This window comes from Sesamum indicum, linkage group LG7 (assembly GCF_026168435.1).
Source record: "Sesamum indicum cultivar Baizhima isolate 11 linkage group LG7, ASM2616843v1, whole genome shotgun sequence".
NCBI classification, from domain to species: Eukaryota; Viridiplantae; Streptophyta; class Magnoliopsida; order Lamiales; family Pedaliaceae; genus Sesamum; species Sesamum indicum.
Window position 1 is genome coordinate 12,521,104 of NC_142663.1, and position 20,879 is coordinate 12,541,982.

General features: G+C 36.8%; 3 protein-coding genes across 8 annotated transcripts; 2 read left to right on the plus strand and 1 right to left on the minus strand.

Annotated features, from left to right (window-relative positions):
* Positions 1–50: 50 nt before the first annotated feature.
* DCL2 (dicer-like 2) lies at positions 51–12,752 on the plus strand. Of its 6 annotated transcripts, none has more exons than XM_011086374.3 (23): positions 51–288; positions 893–978; positions 1,289–1,466; positions 1,756–1,869; positions 2,799–2,933; positions 3,332–3,416; positions 3,535–3,599; positions 4,160–4,300; positions 4,728–4,856; positions 4,934–5,063; positions 5,162–5,261; positions 6,046–6,241; positions 6,367–6,527; positions 6,800–7,018; positions 7,161–7,387; positions 7,515–7,786; positions 7,887–8,308; positions 8,390–8,493; positions 8,970–9,166; positions 9,950–10,159; positions 10,349–10,756; positions 11,286–11,564; positions 12,098–12,752. In XM_011086374.3, the coding sequence occupies exons 2-23, from the start codon at positions 908–910 to the stop codon at positions 12,449–12,451; spliced, it is 4,197 nt and encodes a 1,398-aa protein (XP_011084676.1). In that variant the 5' UTR covers positions 51–288; positions 893–907; the 3' UTR covers positions 12,452–12,752. The 6 variants fall into 6 exon arrangements, with proteins under 6 accessions (XP_011084676.1, XP_088738665.1, XP_088738666.1 ...); XM_088882539.1 differs by having other exon boundaries at positions 1,391–1,466; XM_088882540.1 differs by having other exon boundaries at positions 52–288; positions 1,391–1,476.
* Positions 12,753–12,799: 47 nt separating this feature from the next.
* LOC105166936 (Pentatricopeptide repeat (PPR) superfamily protein) lies at positions 12,800–15,347 on the minus strand. The gene has a single exon (XM_011086456.2). The coding sequence runs from the start codon at positions 15,164–15,166 to the stop codon at positions 13,442–13,444; it is 1,725 nt and encodes a 574-aa protein (XP_011084758.1). The 5' UTR covers positions 15,167–15,347; the 3' UTR covers positions 12,800–13,441.
* A 1,175-nt stretch (positions 15,348–16,522) lies between these two features.
* On the plus strand, positions 16,523–20,405 carry HCF109 (high chlorophyll fluorescent 109). The gene is made up of 7 exons (XM_011086373.3): positions 16,523–16,783; positions 17,563–17,631; positions 18,229–18,449; positions 18,587–18,790; positions 19,269–19,484; positions 19,586–19,772; positions 20,036–20,405. Exons 1-7 carry the CDS (start codon positions 16,567–16,569, stop codon positions 20,341–20,343), a joined length of 1,422 nt encoding a protein of 473 aa, XP_011084675.1. The 5' UTR covers positions 16,523–16,566; the 3' UTR covers positions 20,344–20,405.
* The last annotated feature ends 474 nt before the right edge of the window (positions 20,406–20,879 follow it).

Genomic DNA, 20,879 nt, shown 5'->3' on the forward strand with positions numbered 1-20,879 from the left:
ACGTATACAGCCATGAAATGACCTTGAAAATGTATCGACCCCACACTGATGACTCTGCCACTCGTCTGTTCCACTTTCCAATTTTTTCAATTTCTCGCTCTCTTTCTTTCAGTATGATAAGTAACTTTCACTGCATACGAAGCACTTTGAAATTTCATGGACTTCTACTGCTTATAAATGTTCCTTCTTCCCGAAGTTCTTGGTGCCATAAGACGCTCGTGATACTCTGTTCTTGGGCTCTTCATTGTGTATGCATACATTGTTTGATCAGTAGAATCAGGTGCCAAGGTATAATATGTTATTCTGAGTTATCTTTGTGGGTTTTTTGTTTTTGTTTAAGTGCACATAGTCGGTTGGTGGATTTGAGTGACATTACAGTGTGGTTTCAGCTTGATCGGCCGTGGGTTCAAATGGGGTTTTATCTCTTGCTTCTTGGTTCCATGTTGTAGTTATGTGTAAATGGTGTTCTTTTTTCGTTTGTTGATTGTTGATAAATTGGTGATGGAGGTGAGGACCTTCATTGTTGTGTGTTGTTGGTTTGCTTATTTGAAATTTCCATATTTTCTTCATCTCATCTGTTTATGCAGCTCCTCATTTGAGAACTGGTGTTCTCTCTGAAAAACCTTCTAAGCAGGAACTAAACTTAATTGTTGTAAAGAAATTTTGTTTGTTTTGAATGATGATTGCTAGCTTGGGCAATATCAAAAAATAATTATGGGTTGAAGTCATGGTTTCTTGACTATTAATTTTGTTTCCTGTTTTTCCTACCGATTTTGCACCCTGTGTGTTCGGTTTAAAAAGTTGTCTTGATAGAATCTGAAGCGGATTCACACTATTCTTTAATAGGAAAAAAAATACTGATTTTGGTGTACTTGAATTCTTGTGATTTCAGAGAAGAAAGAAAGGAATGGAGATTGGTATGTCAACTATCGGTGGAAATGGGCAAGTTGTCGCCGATCCTGTTCCCTTTGCCAGAAGGTAACTGATATGTCATGCTGTGTTCTGAATTTGAAAAATTAATGTACAACCGTTCGCACGCAAGATACAAAAGAGGAGGAGGTTATTTCGTCTGAAAAAGTTTTTTCATGCTGAATGTGTATTCTTGCTATGTATGGATTTGTTAATTTACTTGAAAGTGATGATACGAATTTGAGAGATTTTGAGTTAGCTTATATTGCTTTTTATTAGTTCAAATGCTTAGCGGAGAGATGGAGAACTCACGTTATAGTGGTACAAAATATTATGATCCTCTTCAATTGAGATAGCTTTTCTTCATTTTCCATTCTAGTTATCAATTGGAAGCACTGGAGAAAGCACTGAAACAGAACACGATTGTTTTCTTCGAAACTGGTACTGGCAAGACTCTAATTGCGATCATGCTTCTCCGCAGCTATGCCCACCTCCTCAGAAAGCCTTCACCATATATTGCTGTTTTTTTGGTCCCGACAGTTGTCCTGGTCACCCAAGTATGTACAGGTTAAGATAATTCATGTTTTACTTTAGCCTGTAGGTATGCAACCTGATATTTTACTTATTTTCTATACTTCAGAGGCTGTACTGTATTGTCAATTTTTTTTATGGAGTGACTTTTTTATGTTGAAGTTCTCATTCTTCTTAAAATATGTCTGCTACACCAGAAATTTCTTTTTTCCTGATGAGACAAGAATCCATTATTTGTTTTTTAGTTTGCAACATAGTAAGATTGTAATTTTTTGCTGTTTTGACATTGATGTTTGTTATTTCTACGATTATCAGCAAAGTGAAGTTGTGGCGACACACACTGACTTGAAAGTGGGCAAGTATTATGGTGAGATGGGTGTTGACTACTGGGATGCTGCCACATGGAAGGATGAGAAGGAAAAACATGAGGTGTGCTTGACTTATTTGGTTGTAATTGATTTAATAAAAGCTTTTGTGCAGTACAAGGCGTACATCATATCTCAACAGAATGGGTACTTTAGTTAATTTGTGCTTATGGATCTACGGTGTTTGGCGTGGTACTCTTTAGTTGCATAGTCAGTAAGGATTTTATAGTTATTCTTTGGGCTGGGCGGAAACTATAGTGGTTTCAGGTAATTATGATTTCTTGCTTATCAGCCCAAAGGAAATTTCATTTGATTGATGTCAAAGTTGTCGCTTCAATTGAATTAAATATGGTAAAGGCTTTTGAATCAAGGCATGCACATATTGTGTAAAAGATAGTCCCAAAGGAATCAATCAAAAGTTTTTGGGGAATGCTTCTAACACTTGGGTGTTGGTTTCATGCTGATTCACTGCAATATTGCTTGTTAAGTTGCTAGTTCAGAAAAAATGTCTTTGGTAAATTTTCTCCGTTTTGATTCAGATACATTCTATTGAGAAGAAAGACAATGTCCCACCTCACTAAATAGATGCTTTTCCAGTCTTTTAATCAAAATGCTGTATGTTCCAACTGGACAATCTGCCTAATATGCATAACGTATCCTGTCGATTCAAGTATCTTTAAAGTGAAGTGCAGACACTAAGTGAAGATGGTTCTAAAACAGCAGCATAAAATTTGTATTTGTATTTAACACATGAATTTTCAGAATATGCTAACTTCTCTGCATAAATTCATGCTCCCTGGCTTCTCATTATGTCTTATTTTCTGTTCAGTGTGTTTCTTTTTCCAATTTCCATGTATCATTTTAAGAAACCACTTGCGAAATTTCAATATTGAGAAAAATGGTTATTTGCGTAATAGGCTCCTACTTGATGCACTTGTAGAAAAAAGGTTAATTTCTATTTGTCATTTCTTAACAATACTTTTTGTGTTCCAGGTGCTTGTGATGACGCCCCAAATCTTGCTTAATGCTTTGAGGCACAGGTTTTTGAGACTCGATCATGTCAAGGTTTTAATATTTGATGAATGCCATAATGCAAGAGGCAAGCATCCATATGCTTGCATCATGACGGTACACTAAATATTTGGTTTCTAGTTGATGTGCCCAAGTTAGGTTTTCTTATTATTCTTATAAATAAATATATGGATATTATATGTATATGTATACACTTCACTAAGTGAAGATATTTGTTGATTATGAGATGAAGATGATAGATGTTTCATTTACTGATCAAAGGGTATATTTTTCTTACTGCTGCACCATGCATTTTTTGTTAACTCTGCAGCTGTAAGCAATGCATGAGATGAGATGGCTCATGCATTTCTCCTTGCATTTCATACTGCTACAGCAGTTAATGAGTAATGCATGAATCATCTAATCTTGGCTTTTCTCTGGAATATCTGAAAAGTTTTGCAATTATTTCATCTTAAATGTATGTATTTCAGTGGTTATAGAACCTAAACTTGCAGGAATTCTATCATCGTGAACTAGCTTCAAGCACTCTGCAGCTACCTAGAGTATTTGGGATGACGGCTTCCCCTATAAAGGCTAAGGGTCAGTACAGCAACTAGAAATATAGTTTCAGTTCTACATTAAGCAGCTATTGGCGTTGTTGATTTTCTTATTGCTGGCTTTACTGGCGGATTTTTTTTTTCTTTCATTTTCCGTGCAGCTTCAAGCTCAGCAGCAGCCTACTGGAAACAGATCAAGGAACTTGAAACTCTTATGAATTCAAAGGTATTATGATTTTGTATCCTTGTACTCAATTTATGAAAGTAGAAATGATGTGTTACTTTAACGCAAGCCTGGTTTAGTAGGTTGGAACCCTTTGTATATTATATAGCGCTTGCTGAGTGTTTTCAGAACTATATGACATGGGTGGTTTTCAGAAATTGTTTGCTAATGTTTCACCAACTAATGTTCTAGCCCAGTTTTAGTATATTTTATTTGTCCTTCCCTTTTCCAAAAAAATAAAAATAAAAAATGAAGTCATTCTTTGCACCAACTATTTTACATATTCTGTTAGAAACATTTCATTGACTTGTACTCTTTTCTGGTTTCTCTGAACTGGTCTCCTTGAACATAGCACCAGCTATGGTATAACAGTTAGTGCTGAACCGTTAATGCAAACTAGATGGGTTGCATTTTAACTTACCACTGGACTTTGCTAAGTTGCTGATCGTGTTCGGTTTCTGAATTTTAATTTCTGATTCTAATGGTTGGTTTGACTTTAAGCCTCTCTTACAATTTTGTATTCATGCAATGGTTACTAATGTACATTCTTCTTATGAATGAAGGTTTTCACATGTCACTCAGATTCTGTTTTAACTCAGTGCATTCCGTTTTCAACCCCAAAAGTGAAAATATACAGTGACATGGATGTTCCTCGTGTGACATCTGAATGTCTCACAGATGATTTGATCAATTTGCGAAAGAAGGTATGCTCATCATATTGCTAATGGATGCTGAAATTCTTGTACCTCACTGCTACCGTTAGTTGGTAGAATAATGTGATTATTTAAATGCCTATTGACAAACTCATCTTTGGGGTTGAAATTTGCTTTCTTTTGTTAGTTAAATCTAGTGCATTTAATGTATATATTTGGATTTTAAGCTAATTACAGACTCTCTTCCCCTTCCATTAAATGGGCTTGATTGTAGATGTCTTTAATGCACTGTCATTATTTTAGATACTAGGAGAAATGTGCAAGTTGCATTGTTCGACGTTGAAGGAATTGAGGCAGCATGTTGTTTTGACCAAGTCATTTGCTTTGTTTTTTTGGTTCTGGTCAAGGCTACCATTTTTTTTTTTAGTTTTAATTCTCCAACTTTGAAGCAACTGACAGTTTGAATACTTGTCATCAGCATGAACTTTCTCTCAACACAACGAGTATTTCTGATTCCGTGGCCGAATCTGCAAAGAAAAGATTAGACAAGCTTTTCTCTACATTCATATTCTGCTTAACAGAGCTGGGTGTTTGGTTAGCAATGAAGGTATGTTTTATTGGATGTATATGCACAAAGTTTTAGTTACATAAACTTGGGACTATGATTCTTCTGTTTTCCAACAGGCAGCAGAGGTCTACTCTCGTGAAGAGGATGACATCTTTATATGGGGTCAGATGGATGCATCCGGAAATAGAGTTGTAAGAGCTTTCAGTTCAGATGCAGTAAAGGTCTTCTCTGCATCCATTCCGTCTGGTACTTCCCTCTTTCTATACTGAGGTTACTTTTCTGTTCTCTTTTTGTCCTAGCTTTCAAGGCCTTGTTATGTGATTGTTTTCTTGACTTTCTTGTAGGTCCAGAGTGGTCAATTCGTTATGATTTAATAGATAACATGAAGGCGGGCTATCTTACATCAAAAGTCATGTGTCTTGTTGAGACTCTGCTTGAGTACAGGTCTGCTGATTAGTTTGACATATATGATACCTGTAGAACATTATAGCACTCACTGCTCTTTCTGACAATTTGTGTATGCCCGCTGAAATAGAAACGTAACATTTTAACATTGCTGTTGGGGGAAAGGAAGTACAATGCGGACATTATTTTGGAGTGATTGTCACATTTATTATGTTGTGATGACTGATGCACTAGTCAAGCCCAACATAAAATTGTCTATTTTGCAGGCATAGTAACAATATATGGATATGCAACTACTTAGACCATCTTGGAACTCACAATTTCTGTAGCTATTTTTAAGAAAAAATTTAAGTTTGCTATTTATGATTATGCCTACTTCAGACATGCTGTGGGGATATTATTAGGATTCTCATGGAAATGCATTTTTAGAATTTTCTTAGGCATGTTGTTACCGGTTCTCAGTACAAAGCTTAAGGAGCTTCACAGGAAAGAAAGAGGGAAGAATTTTTGTTTGTGGGAAGCTGGTCAGTGGCGGAGGCAGTTTTTACTTGAATTAGATGTTACTTTTTTTCTATTTGCATTACTAATAACTATCCTGTTGATAAAGAGTCTGAAATCTACATTCAAATTAATGTAGATATTTTCCAGAGCCGGTTGATTGGTAAGCATTTTGGATCAGCCATTGTCTAAGATATAAAGAAACCAATATATTCAACCTTTATAAAAGATTTGATTAAGCCCTTCATCTGGTATTTACCTTTCTGTCTTTTTTAATTGTGTCAAGGCATCTTACTCTGCTTATTTTCTTATGATACTTTCACAGAGAAATGAAGGATTTGAGGTGCATAATTTTCGTTGAGAGGATTGTCACAGCTATTGTTATTTGTAGTCTGCTGAATGAATTGCTTCCAGGGTTCAGTGGGTGGAGGACGGAATACACAGCAGGGAACAATTCCAGGTTGCAGTCTCAAAGTCGGAAAGAACAAAATGCAATTGTTGATGAATTCCGCAAGGGAAAGGTGCAATTTGTACTTTTATTTATGTGATTTATCATTCAATATCAAATTTTCTTGGCATATCAACTTTCATTTTATGACTGGCATTCTGATTTTATCTATCGTCCTTCGACATTTTATGCTTGCAGGTTAACATCATTGTTGCAACCTCTATGCTTGAAGAGGGTTTAGACGTACAAAGCTGCAACCTTGTGATTAGATTTGACCCTTCTGCCACGATATGCAGCTTTATTCAGTCCCGGGGCCGTGCTCGTATGCAGAACTCTGATTTTATACTAATGGTGAAAAGGTGAACTGCACTGCTTTTAGAAACAGAGGAAGATCAAATCCTTATCACTGTTTTATTGTTGGGCCATCTCTTCAGTTTCTTGTGCTTGAAATGCACTTCTGAAGGACTTTTATGATTTCTTCCACAATACCTCGTCCTTCATCATCTGTTAAAATATGGAAAGACATGAAGATCAATATTTTTGGTTTTATTTGTCAACAAAGAGGGGTGAACTTTTAAGGTCAAAATAATGCTTATATTTTTCTCCTTTTTTTGGTTGCTGCATCTTAAAGTGGTGATTTTTCTGCCCTTGCTCGCGTGAGGAACTATTTGGCTAGTGGAGATTTAATGCGAAGTGAGTGCTTGAGCCATGCCCATCTTCCTTGTGATCCACTTGATAATGCGATGCATGATGAGTCACGGTATGAAGTTGAAAGCACAGGAGCAATTGTTACTTTGAGTTCTAGCATTGCGCTGCTTCACTTTTATTGCTCACGGCTGCCTTCTGACGGGTTTGTTCTTGGAACTTATATTTGTCATTGCCCTAAAGCATCAAGTTTTTGGCATCATGAAATGCTATTCAAGTTTCAGTTAAAATTGAGAAAAATAATTGATACAGAAAGGTTACTTTTTGTTTATTGTTCTTGACTTCAGATACTTTAAGCCTTATCCTCGTTGTACCATCAATAAGGAGCTGGGAAGTTGTACGCTGCACCTTCCGAATAGCTGCCCGGTTCAAACTATTACAGTCCAGGGCGAAGCAAAATTCCTAAAGCAACTTGCTTGCCTTGAAGCTTGCAGGAAACTTCATCAAGTCGGTGCACTGACAGATAATCTTGTACCTGATATTTTGGAGGAAGAAGCAGAGGTTCAGGAATGTGGTAGTTTCTTATCCTTTGTGTTGGAACATACTTTTTCTGGGAAATCTTTTGTCATCCTGTGAACCTTTGAGATTAATATAAGTTATAAGATGTTCTCTTCACTTAGTAATAGAAACTGAATGTACAGGATATGAACCATATTCAGATGAATGTGCAAAATATCTCCCTCCAGAATTGGTTGGCTCACATGGCAATGTATCTGAAACACTCTACAACTGCTATGCAATTGAGTTACGTCCGAACTTCGAATATGATACCAAGCTTCAAGACATTGTGCTGGCCGTTCATACAAGGCTGGATGATGATCTTGAAAGGTCGAACCTTGACTTGGATGTTGACAGGGGAAAACTAATTGTAAGGATAAAACATGTTGGATATGTTACCCTTAACTCTGAGCAGGTATGATGAATTTTTTAAGCTCATATTATATCTACATTTTAATGGCTGTGAGAAATATGATCTTTTGGTATTTAATTGGTTTTTAAAACTTTGATTGCAGGTTGCCCTCTGTCAGAGATTTCAATTGACAGTATTCAGGGTTCTTATTGATCATAATCTAAATAAACTTCATGAAGAACTCCATGAATATTCTAACAGAAATGGTTCTGTGTTTAATTATCTTCTTCTCCCATCTATTGGCTCATACCAAATTGATTGGAAATGTGTTACTGCTGTTCTATACCAGGAAAATGCTTCCTGGAATTTGCGTACAGATTGTACGAATGGAGGTTATGGCCATTATAATGTGCGCACAAAAAACGGTTTGGTTTGCTTGTGCATGTTAGAGAATTCCTTGGTATTAACGCCTCATAACAATTTTTTGTATTGCATAACTGGTACCTTGAATGGTATTGATGGTAATACATATCTTGAGCTCAGAGATGGAGAATCTTTTACTTACAAAGAATATTATAAACAGAGGTTTGATTTTTGTTTTTATGTAACTACTGTCTTAACTATATGTAGTAAAACTTAAGTTATATTATAAAATACTATTTGCAGACATGGCATCAACCTGCAATTTGAACGCCAAAGCCTTCTCAACGGGAAACGTATCTTCACTGTGCACAACTACCTTCAGAGATGCAGAATTCCAAGTGCAAAAGGTTCATTGACTAAGGATATCTATCTGAGCCTTTTGCCATAAGTCATTGCTTAAAACTGATCAACGAGAAGAAAGTTGATTTTATGCTTGGCTTCTTTTTCCCTTCATCCTTACCTTTCAATAGGAACACTTCGATTTGGCAAGAACAAAAGTGCTCTTAGTTTACGGTGCATATACCATTGTGTTTTTTCTTCCTTGGAAATGTAACATGGAGTCATAGCGCGCATGAAACTTGAGTAAATAATACAAATGTTTGAAGGACCTTATTGTCAGTTAATGCTTATAGGCTCATATCATTTTTAAGGGTCCAACATAACTTTTGTGCATTTTGTGGAACAGTTTTTGTCCAACTAAACATGCCAGGAATGGTTTCTTGTTTAGTCTTTCTTAATCTAGACATGATTGAGTTGGTTTATCAAGATCACCATCCATTCCTTTATTTTAGAATGTGACTGATTTTTTCCTTTTAATTTGCAGAATCAAGCAATAGATCGGTTGAATTACCACCTGAGCTTTGCCTGATCATCATGTCGCCTATATCTGTTTCTACATTTTATTCTTTCTCGTTTCTTCCATCTGTTATGCATCGGATTGAGTCGCTGCTTATAGCTGCCAACTTGAAACGAATTCACATGGATCACTGCATGCAAAATGTTGTTATTCCAACCCTCATGGTATGTATTTCTACTATCTCTTGCTCTCTAGCCTGAAAATGTTCTAGTTAGACAAGGCGAGATTCTTGTGGAGAGTTTAGAAGTCGTTTTTTGTTTTTATCACTTTTGCATTATTGTTTTGGTTTTTCTGTGACATCAAGTTACATGTGCAACCATTTTCAGGTTGGGATCAATTAGTTAAAAAGTTAGCTGGCAAGGTTGCATATAGTTCAGCAAACTGGAAATATTTTGAATGTGCTGAGGAAGTATGGAGTTCCTGAAATAGATGAAACTGTTGTGTGAAATTAAGATAGATGAAAAAAGTTGCCCCCCGCCCCCCCGATTTGGCCGTCTCATTTATGTCAACTCCTAATCTTTTTTATTTTTATGTTTTCTTATGTCCTACATGTACCTATTCTCTGTCTTGCTATTTTCCTCCATCCAAGATTGTTTCTTGAGTGGCTTAGTGGTGAGGACTTCATTGGCGTTGCCTTTGTGTGAGATCGGTACAACTGTAGAGGGATCTTCAGGATGAAGCTTTTGTGCTGAAGGATAGTTTATGTGCTTAACAAGCCTCTTCAATAGCCCTAACTCTTCTCTTGCAAAGTAATAATGTCATTGAGAACTCCTCCACTATGTTCTTCAGTATCTCATTCTTTAAGGCCATATTCTGAGCTTCTTGCGTTGGCCGCTATGATTTTCTCAAAGTGTTATTTTTCTTGGATCAGTTGAGTTGATGTCTATACTTAAAAAGATTTTAAACTCAGTTTATATGATCTTGTGCTCATTTTTTGTGTTCATTAGGTCTTGGAGGCAATCACAACAAAGAAATGCCAAGAGAAAATTCATTTGGAAACTTTGGAGACTCTTGGAGACTCTTTTCTCAAGTATTCCATTAGTCAACAGCTCTTCAAAACATATCAAAATCGGCACGAGGGACTTCTAAGTCTTAAAAGAGAAAAAATAATTTCCAATGCTGCATTGTGCAAGCTGGGATGTGCCCGCAAGATTATGGTAATAAATAATGGTGCTTTGTTTTTGGCTTTCTGTTGTGAATTAGAACCTTAAAGTGGGGATCGGCTCAACTTGGTTTACTGAGAAAGATTCCTGTGTTTTTCCCCCTTGCTTCGCTTCATCTCATAATTTATATGTTCTTCCATCAATTTGGAAGGTGGTTCTTTACTGAGACCAGTTTAATTTCAGGGCTTTATCCGCAACGAACCATTCGATGCCAAAACATGGATAATACCTGGGAGCAATTGTGCAAATCATATATTAAAGGAAGAGCTTCTTTCATCTACAAAAGTCTACATTGGGGGGAGCATGAAGATTAAAAGTAAGACAGTGGCTGACGTGATCGAAGCATTAATTGGTGCATTCCTCAGTGCTGGAGGAGAAGTAGCAGCATTGTCCTTTATGACATGGCTTGGAATCAGTGTCGACTTTGTTAATGTACCTTATACGCGGAACGTTGCTGTGAATCCAGAGTTGCATGTCAATGTCCCACATTTACAGTCTCTATTGAACTATTCATTCCGGGATGTTTCACTCCTGGTTGAGGCGCTAACTCATGGTTCTTATATGCTGCCAGAAATTCCAGGATGCTATCAGGTATACACTTTAGTGCAACAACTCAGAGCTCCATTCAATATGAACTTCATCTTGTTATAGCTTTTTAGAACAACTTTTGCAGTTTATATGAGGCAATGTAATTTTGGTTTGCTGTAGCTTGTCTTGTCATTAGATCTGATTGCATGGTTTTGTGATGAATCTGACAGTTCAAGGATCTTGCTTTCGCAAATTTGTTAAATGATATTGTTGTTGAGAGGATCAGTGTTTCTTGCTCAGACATAGTACAGCACATCATAGATGACAATGTTATGCAAATTTATTTGCTTAATCTCAGTAGACACATCTTAGGCGGAACTAAAATCAAAACTATTGGAACTAATAAAAGTGACCAACATAGAGGACGAGGCAACCCAAAGTCAAAGGTTAGCTGCTTAAATATCAGATGCTACTCATGTTGTTCATGTTCACTTGGTTGTATGCACATTTGTATTCAAAATCCTTGTGGGAGATATTGGATTTCATTTTATTTTCTATTGGGACGTCTGATGTGATTTTCATTTTTATTCAGCGTTTGGAGTTTCTTGGGGATGCATTGCTGGATTATTTAATCACAGTGCACCTCTATCATAAACATCCTGGCCTATCTCCTGGACTTCTAACTGATCTAAGGTCTGCTTCTGTGAACAATGACTGCTATGCCCAAGCAGCAGTTAAGGCGGAATTATACAAACATGTACTTCATGCTTCACCAGAGCTTCACCGGCATATAGTTCACGCAGTCTGCAACCATGTGGTGGTACCTTCAGCCTCAACTTTTGGTTGGGAATCTGAAACGAACTACCCAAAGGTAATTTTTTATAATGCTGCAGTCTGCAAGACATTTGAAATTTCTGCTTTTGCTCATAAGCAACTTCCTGTAGATCTTGTTTCGAATTACTGCTATCTGCATTGGTTATTTTCAAATGGGTTTACTAATTATAACGACTTCCTGTCCTTGAAGAAATACCTCCACTTTTTGAACCAAAACCTCCCCTTTCAGTGTACATACCCATTTTGTTTGTATATGTGGTAGAAATTTAATGGACTACTAATTTCTACTTTCAAACAAGTAGAGGTCTAATTATTCTATTTAATCCTAAAATTGAGTTAATTATAGGTTTTTTTTTTTTTAAAGTGGAAGTAAGGAGGAGATTTTTCCAATTGGATAAAAGGAGAGAGGTACAGTCAGTAACTATATTAACTCACAAGAGAGACCATTTGTCGTAACTAACCTTTTTTCAGTTGGATAGCTATTATTGGGATGATATGGAGTTGATGACATGGCCAAAGCTGCGTCTTTTATGGGGGTTTTCTTGATCATTGTCTTTACAATTTGTATAGGTACTTGGCGACATCATAGAATCCCTAGCTGGGGCGATCTTTGTTGATTCAGGGTACAATATGGAGGTTGTTTTCCAATGTGTGCGGCCTCTTCTTGAGCCGTTGGTCACACCTGAAACACTGAAGCTCCATCCAGTTAGGGAATTGGTTGAATTATGTCAAAGTGAGCATTATGTCTTCAAGAAAACTACAGTTTGTAACCAAAATGGGAAGGCATGTGCTACTGTTGAAGTTGAAGCTTCCGGGGTTGTATACAAAGAAATGCGTTGTGAAGCAGATAGAAAGACTGCTAAAAGACTAGCCTGCAAAGCTGTCTTGAAGTCTCTGAAAGAAAGGATGCCTGCAGGACAATGACCTGAGGCTCATTTAGTTGCATTTCCTCCCTCAGAGAGCAACTGTAAATTTGGCGAAAAAATCTAATGTCTTCAGACCCTCCAAAGCTGTAGAAAGTTGTAGGCATATCTTTCAGCTCTGTATAACTAATAGCTGTTTGATGAAGGATACAGTGCTGAAAGATGTGCCTTTGTTTTAAGCAATTTCTGTGCTTTTGTCAGTGGCAAGTCTGTCCCATTTGTAAATTAATTTACTTGTATAATTTTATGTAGATGAGTTCTGTTTTATTGAAATAAGGGCTAGTTGGATATGTTCAATCAAAGGTAGACTGTTCCATTACACAATCTTTGTTCGATGCCAGGTAAGAAATGGTGACATAACTGTATGATATAATCGAGAAAGTCTTGAAAGAATGGGGTGCCAATAGTTGAATAATCCTATTTATCATCTTCTATACGTATTCAACTTTCACGTGGACCCTTGACAACCAGAAAATGACTAAATGTGAAAGTAGAACTATAGGAAATTATACTGAGAGCAACTGCGGAAACAAAAACGACCTTGTGGTAAAGCTAGCAAAATTCTCTTATATGGGGTAATAGAGGTGGCATGACAAGTACGTCAAGCTCGTCATCTTTAAGTGAACCACTATACCAATCTCCAGTGTGATCAAGCAGTGAAGCCAGCGCTTGGTTTCTTGCCTTCTTTCATCTATGTCTGCAAGTACACTGACCTCATCCAGGAATGCCAATCAATCAGGAGCATCAACTTTTAAGAAAACATAAATCTGTTATCAATTGATGATATTTTACATTCTCATTAGCCAAATCTGATCCCTGACATATGGAGGGGCTTTATGCAGATCCCAAGGACTTGTTGAACTGAGAATCATGGTGATACGAGGATGATGATTCATTTAAATGCCAAGAATGGGGATCCAAACAAGCCACTTTTTACAGTCTTAAAAGTGACAATTTCATAATCAGCAGAGGATATTCAAGAGCTGATGATTCACTCCATCAATGCCATTTGTAAATCCTTCTCCTGTGTATCGCCCACTTTGGCATTCTGAACTATCTCTTTCAAGTCCTTGAGACCGCAACAAGGCACTCTTTTAATTCCCCTTCCCTTCATCAACTCCTTTGTCCTGGCAACTTCTTCCCATCTACCTGCTGCTGCGTAAATGTTAACCAGCAAATTGTGATGGGAAAAATTCTGAGGATCTTGCTCAATCAAGCCTTTGGCAATTTGTTCGGCTAAGCTCACATCCCGTTGAAAACGACATGACCCAAATAATCCTGCCCACAACGAGGATTCTGGAGACGCATCTTCATCGATTGGAATGTTCCTTAAGATATCCACAGCCTCTTGCATTAGACCAACATTAGCCATGAGGTTAGCCATGCACCAATAATGTGCGAAATTGGGTTTCACATGAAACACATCAATCATCTGGGAGAGATAGTCTCTCCCTTCTGTCAACATTCCTTTGCGGGCACAAGCACATAAAATGCCGATAAAGGTAACTTCCTCAGGGAGAATCAAACTTGCTTCATCTAACTTTACATCCTTGTCAAATTTTACAGCCGATTCATCTTTACACCTAATTCTATCCACCATTACTGAATACAGATTAAGCCCATCAAGTGGATTTGCATTAATGCAGTGTCCCAAAATCATTGCATTCCAGGAAACTAAGTTCTTGCTTGGCATCCTATTAAAAATTACCTGAGCAAGATCTACCCGTCCACATTTGCTATACATATCAATCAAAGCGGTATCAATAATCAAACTTGAACTGTTAAATGCCTTAACAAGAAATCCATGAACTGATCTTCCTTCCTTCAATCTATTAGACCTCCCACAAGCTGCAATCACATTCACCGCAGTCGTATCATTACTCTCAAATCCTTGGACCACCATTTCTCTAAACAACTTCAATGCATTCCCTGGTTTCCGGAAATTCAAATACCCAGTCATCATAACATTCCAAGAAACCACATTCTTTTCGGGCATTGTATCAAACAACTTATGAGCTAATCCCATTTCACCAACCTTGGCAAACCCATCAATAATCGTATTCCAAGAAACAGAGTCCTTAGTCAGCATTCCATCAAACACTTTCCAGGCGACATCCATGAGCCCGCAACAAGCATAAAAATGAACCAAAGAGTTCTGCACCGGCAAAACATTGTCAACCCCGAACCTCAGAGCTTGCCCATGACACATTTGCCCCAAACTCAAACAACCCAATTTAGAGCAAGCACTAATCAACGGTGGAAAAGTAAAGCTATTAGGACTAAAATTACCACCTCTCAGCATATCAACATAGAAATCCACAGCTTTTCTTTGATACCCGCTGCAAGAATAGCTCTTTACAACAGTGTTAACACAGAACGCATCAGGAAAACTAATACACTTAAAAATCAAGAATGTATAGCCCAAATCATCAACTAACTTCAACGAGAGCTTCAAAAGGCGGCCGGAGAAAGACGGGTCTTGGAAAAGACCAGAAGTAATCAAGTGGGCTTGGATTTGAAAGAGGTGGTTTGAACTCCTACAGCAGTTAAGCAAGTAAAGAGCTTTATCCCTGATATTGGCAGACAGAGAGTTCTGTTTGGCGTATTTACAAGCCTTCATGTCCGAAGAAGAAGAAGGAGAAGAAAGAGATGAAACCCAGCATAGCTTAGGGAACTGTGATAATAGAAGCGTTCTGAATCGGAGGAGCTTTGCCATTCATCAGCTGTTTTGGGGTTGAGATGCGGCGGCTGCTGATTCATTTCCGCCATTGGCAGCGCTCATTTCGAGCTCAGAGAAGAAAACGAATTCGAGTCGTCGATTGAGTCTTCATCTAAAGAATCATAATTAAGAGAGAAATTGCAAATGAGGTTTCCAAAATCTCGTTTTCAATCGTACACTATTTTAGCATTTTCGAAAATTTAGTCCAATTTTATTGAAAATTTTCAATTCTAATTGATAAAAACTTTTGCAATTTAGTTTCACTTTCTCATATACATTTCTACGCCAATTTTATTTCTTATATCTTTATTTATGAATAGAATATGTCAAAATATATTTAAAAAATTACAAATATCTTCTATTCTCATAAAGATTTAAATAACAGTTAATTTTATGGGGTGGATATATATGTAATTATGATAAGTTTTGGGGAGCTCATTGTAATTTATTTTTTTAAATAAACTAGTTGTTGTGGCACGTTATTTTTACATATATATAATAAATAATATGTGCTTTACAATATCTTATAAAATAAAAATAAAATATATAAATCAACACCTCATATCTAAAAAAATAAAACCACTTTTTTAGAAGAAAAGAAAACCAATTTAAGGACAAAAAAATTAATATAATTATATCACAAACAACCGCTTATGGAAAAAACGTATTTTCTTTTTATATAATGTAGATATATAATTATGTCCCAATCTTTATTTTAAATAAATAAAAGTTACAAGCAAATGTTGGCATGAATTTAGCTATAAAGACATTACATTATTTATTTATTTAGATACTCATTTATATTTCAAAAAGTTTAGGATCGATATACAAATAATTAACCAATTATTGTAATATTTATTACATAATATATAAATATTTATAAATCAATTAATATCTTTAAAGTGAACAAATAATTATTAAAATAAATTAAATATTTATATTCATAAAATTCGAACTCTCAATCCTGTAATTGTGATAATATTTGAGTTGAAAAAGAGGTTCTTGCAATTCTCATAATTTCTTGTCATAGTTTAATTAGTTGAAAATTGTCATGTAATAATTGTGACTTATGATTACACCAAAAGCGTGTGTTACTCACTTAAACTCTATTAGCAACTTATGTAATATTGTTAATTAAATAAACAAACAAAACATTAGGAATTGTTAATTAAATAAACAAACAAAACATTAGGAAAAGATTTTACCAATAATTTTAAATCCACTTTTTTTCCCCTCAAATTAATTCAGATTATATTTCAGTTTTAAAAGAAGAAGTAGAAAAAGCAATTTCATTTTAAAGTCGCACGGAACAAACAGCAACTTCAGTTGAAACTCATAGGATAAAAGCAGCAGCTTATCCTTTTCGGGGGCTCTCCCCTTTCTCTCAAGCTACAGCAATGGTGGGCGTTGCTATTGCCCTGAGCTATAGAACACCACACCAACTACAGCCATTTTGCGTCACAAAATCAGTAAATTCAGCAACCCCGACACCGACGTCATGCACAAAGCTCGGAGTTTCTCGGGCATCGCCGCTTTCCTTGTCAAACTACTTCTTTTGTAGCCGTTCATCGCAATTACCACGCTTTCAGTTTACATCATTTTCTTATCGGAATGGTGAGTCCCTTTTGTGTCTGCAGAGTGCATGGTTCATCTTATTGAAGCAAAATATGACGTGGGTTTTCTTTGTGCGAGGGTGATAGAATCGTTGAACTTGATGGGTACAGGATGCGTTGTTGGTTGCTTATCATGTGGAACTTGTGCCTTTGTTGAGATCTTGATGGATTTCTTTTAGTTATTGTTCCTTGTGCAGTTATTGTAGTTTTAATTTTGGGAATATGTATTTCTTTGTGTTGATTCAATGCATGTAGGATATGCTCAAGGAGATGGCGTTGTGTTTGTTGTGCTATTGTGATATACTACTACTTAGTTATGACAACTGCGAGTTTATTTCTCCTAAACTTTATGGATCTAGCTCTATTTATTGACTATATTATATAAAATTTCCTCATGCAAAGGTTCTTGTTGTTGAGTTTCGTGGAGAACGTATGAAAATGCTAATGCACGGCACAACAATTGCAGCACGAACTTCATTGTTTGCAGGTTCTTTAGTTAAGATATTTATGAATTGAGTCTGTCGAACTCAAGGAAAATGATAAATGCATACACATGCCATGTTTCCATCTTTGTTCCATACTAATGATGCTCAAGAATGTATCTTTCTCTTCAAACACTGATGGAATTCTTATACTTTCTTTTTATGTCTGATGAATCTGATGGGCCAACTTTGTTTCATTGCTAACTTCATTGCTCTTTGACGTTTTGCCCCCTCATTAGTGAAATTAACATTTTGATGTTTCTCTTGATCGTTTGTGCTTGTGAATTGTCAACTGAAGGCAGCAAGGTGCTGTTTGCAACACCTGAGGTGGGAGTAAGTGCTGAAACAAGTGAATGGGCAATGCAAGGTACTATTCAACATGCGTGCGTAAGTATGTGTTAGTGAGTGGGCTTTACTAAGTGTTTGCCATGCATTTATCCTTGTGTATAAGGTTTGCAAATGAATATGATGAGCAGTAAGATTGTGTCAAGTAGCGTTAAGTAATTGGATGACGATGCGTGTGCTAGTGCCATCTTAATTTTCTCTTTGTTTGTTAAGAAAGGATTTTCTAGGTAGAAATAGGGAAATGAGTTTAATTGCTCCGGTAACATTTAAAATGTTCATTTCAGCATTCATTTGGGTAGATATATTGTCCATGCAAGCTATATGAGAGTAAGTGCCTATTTTCGATGTTTAACCTCAAGGACCCCATGGAAGTTGAATCATCTCTCCTGAACATTGCCAAATTCAAGTTAACGAAGACGACTCTTTTATAAAGATGTTCCTCTTGTCATGTACAAAATGCATTTGGTTTGTCTTTTCTTGAACTTGCAGAGATCTGTTATAGACGGTGAAGACCTTGATAAATAGAACTCTACTGAGAGCCTGAAATAGTATAGATGAATCTATGATCACATATTCATGCAGACAAAAAAAGAGCATAATGGTTAAATACTATTGGCAGATTTCTATTCTTTGAGGAAAGAAGTGGAGACTACCTTAGAGCGTGTAGAAGAGATTAGAGCTGCTGCTGGTCTGAAACTGCTAGAAGAAAGTCTTGCAGATCTGGAGGAAGCCTCAGCTGATAGTTCTCTATGGGATGATCGTGTCAAAGCTCAGCAGACGCTCCAGGCTTTGACTGATGTCAAAGAAAAAATAAAACTTCTCGACGACTTCAAAGCGCAGGTCTTTAATTCCATCTTGTGAAACTTGATCAATTAATTCGGAATAGTTTCATTTAGATTGTGAAGATAAACTTTTTTGAAGATAAAACTTTAACATTTACTTTCAAAAGTGCCTAAAATTAGCATATCCTAATACAGGTTGAAGAAGCGGAAACAATAGTAAAGCTTACAGAGGAGATGGACTCAATTGACACCGGACTCCTAGAAGAAGCTGCTAGTATCATTAAAGAATTGAGGAAGGAATTGGACCGATTTGAATTGACTCAACTTCTTTCTGGCCCCTACGATAAAGAAGGTGCTGTTATCAGCATTACAGCTGGTGCAGGGGGTACTGATGCCCAGGTAACCCCAGTTCTGGTTATGTGACAAGAAATACATAATTAACTTGCAAACTCATTTCCATGTCAATGAATGACCGTATTTCGAGCTACAGTACTGGACCCGCTTTAAGCATAAAGATTGTATGCATTTCCAATGTGGATGCCGCTATGTACTACTAAGCTACTTCCATGACATCAATTCAGCTATTATTTAGCCAGCATATTTTAGAGTAAGAGGCGCTTCAAATGTGGTATAGTTCTGGTCTTTTACATGTTGAGTTTCTCTAATCTAGAACTTAGTGCAAGCTTTTAAGCATAAGTTAAGTCCTCTGTATGTAACTTCAAGCTAGGCCTTTCTACTAATTGGATTTTCTGTCTTTCTACTGATTGGATATTTTATGGGTGGAAATTCAGACATAAGTATGTCCTAACTGTATAAGTATTGACTCAAAAAATTGTGCATCATTTTCTTTAAATTCCTTTCATAAACTCCAGTGCAGGATTGGGCTGACATGCTTCTCAGGATGTACATAAGATGGGGAGAGAAGCAGCGATACAAGACAAAAGTAGTCGAGAAGTCCATGGGAGAAGAAGCTGGGATCAAATCTGCTACTATTGAACTAGAGGGCCGATACGCCTATGGATACTTGTCTGGTGAGAAAGGAACCCACCGTATCGTTCGACAGTCCCCATTCAATGCCAAAGGTCTCCGCCAGGTGATCTTGACATAGCTCTGAAGGCTTCAACTTTTTGGGCCCGATCCTGTTTGCCTAGTTAGAAAACTTCATCGTGTATTTCCTTTAATGATTTCTTTCAGACTAGCTTCTCTGGTGTTGAAGTGATGCCTCTTCTTCCCGATGAATCAATGGATGTAGAAATACCAGAAGAAGACTTGGAGATCAGCTTTTCTAGAGCAGGTGGAAAAGGTGGCCAAAATGTTAATAAGGTTGAAACTGCAGTACGAATAACCCACATACCCACCGGAGTGACAGTTCGTTGCACAGGTCAACCTCATACATGCACATGACTTTTGATCTTACAAATATTCCGTATTTCAATATTACTGTATCATCCTTTATGAAGTTATTTATTCTTTCTGCTTATCTGTACACTTCATCTAGTTTTGGTCAGTGTAATAAACATTACCAAGAGAATGTTGCAGCAATTATATGCTCCACCATAAGTTTTCATTCCATAAAATCCTCATAATGAGAAGAGCCCGAAGGTTTCTTCCTATTTAAGGGTATTTCCTCTTCTATTATTTCAGAAGAGAGAAGTCAGCTGGCTAACAAGATCAAAGCTATGAGCAGACTAAAAGCAAAGTTATTAGTCATAGCTGAAGAGCAAAGGGCATCTGAGATCAAGCAAATTAAAGGAGATGCTGTGAAGGCGGAGTGGGGCCAACAAATACGCAACTATGTATTCCACCCGTACAAGTTAGTGAAAGATGTACGTACAGGACATGAAACGTCAGATATTGCCTCCGTAATGGATGGTGAGTTAGATCCCTTCATTAAAGCATACCTTAAGTACAAGTACAGCACGTCGATGTCAAACATTGGAGAGCAATCGTAATTGAACTGTAATTTCAGCTTCGTGTTTTCATATTCCTAATGCATACAAATACCATTGTTGTTTTTCCTCCTCTTTTATTCTCTTCATCATGCATATAAGTCGTTGGGACTCTTAAGGTATATTGGCAATCTTCTGAAAGCAGATGTTGCTTATTAGTTCAAATGGTGTCAACTCTATTCTTGAGTACCCTGTTTGGGATGGCAGAGATGTGTATTATGTGGGAAGTTACATGCCATGGCCAAAATGATTAGAGTTTTAGCATTTTTAGGTGCAAGAAATTGAGATCTTTCCTACTATAAATATATGATCACTTGCTTTACTGCAAGAATTGTTTTTCCTGTTAGAGACTGTCAGAACAAACATCGATTAAAACCTTGGAAGTTTCTCCAAACACCATGCTTGCAGTATGTTTGGAAGTGAATTTTACCAACTCCAAGTGTATACAATATGTCGAAGCTCAGCCTGATGAGTATCAAACAACTTTACAAAGCAATCACAATCAAGTTCACTTGAAATGCGTATTTAGCCGATGAGAA

Excerpts from the sequence above, each read along its gene's own strand:
- DCL2 (XM_088882537.1), top strand. Across the intron at positions 5,262-6,045 it reads GAGACTCTGCTTGAGTACAG|AGAAATGAAGGATTTGAGGT; the intron begins GTCTGCTGATTA and ends ATACTTTCACAG. Across the intron at positions 6,242-6,366 it reads ATGAATTCCGCAAGGGAAAG|GTTAACATCATTGTTGCAAC; the intron begins GTGCAATTTGTA and ends TTATGCTTGCAG.
- HCF109 (XM_011086373.3), top strand. The coding sequence starts at position 16,567 with ATGGTGGGCGTTGCTATTGCCCTGAGCTATAGAACACCACACCAACTA. Across the intron at positions 17,632-18,228 it reads AAGTGAATGGGCAATGCAAG|ATTTCTATTCTTTGAGGAAA; the intron begins GTACTATTCAAC and ends TACTATTGGCAG. Across the intron at positions 19,485-19,585 it reads ATGCCAAAGGTCTCCGCCAG|ACTAGCTTCTCTGGTGTTGA; the intron begins GTGATCTTGACA and ends GATTTCTTTCAG.
- LOC105166936 (XM_011086456.2), bottom strand. The coding sequence starts at position 15,166 with ATGGCAAAGCTCCTCCGATTCAGAACGCTTCTATTATCACAGTTCCCT.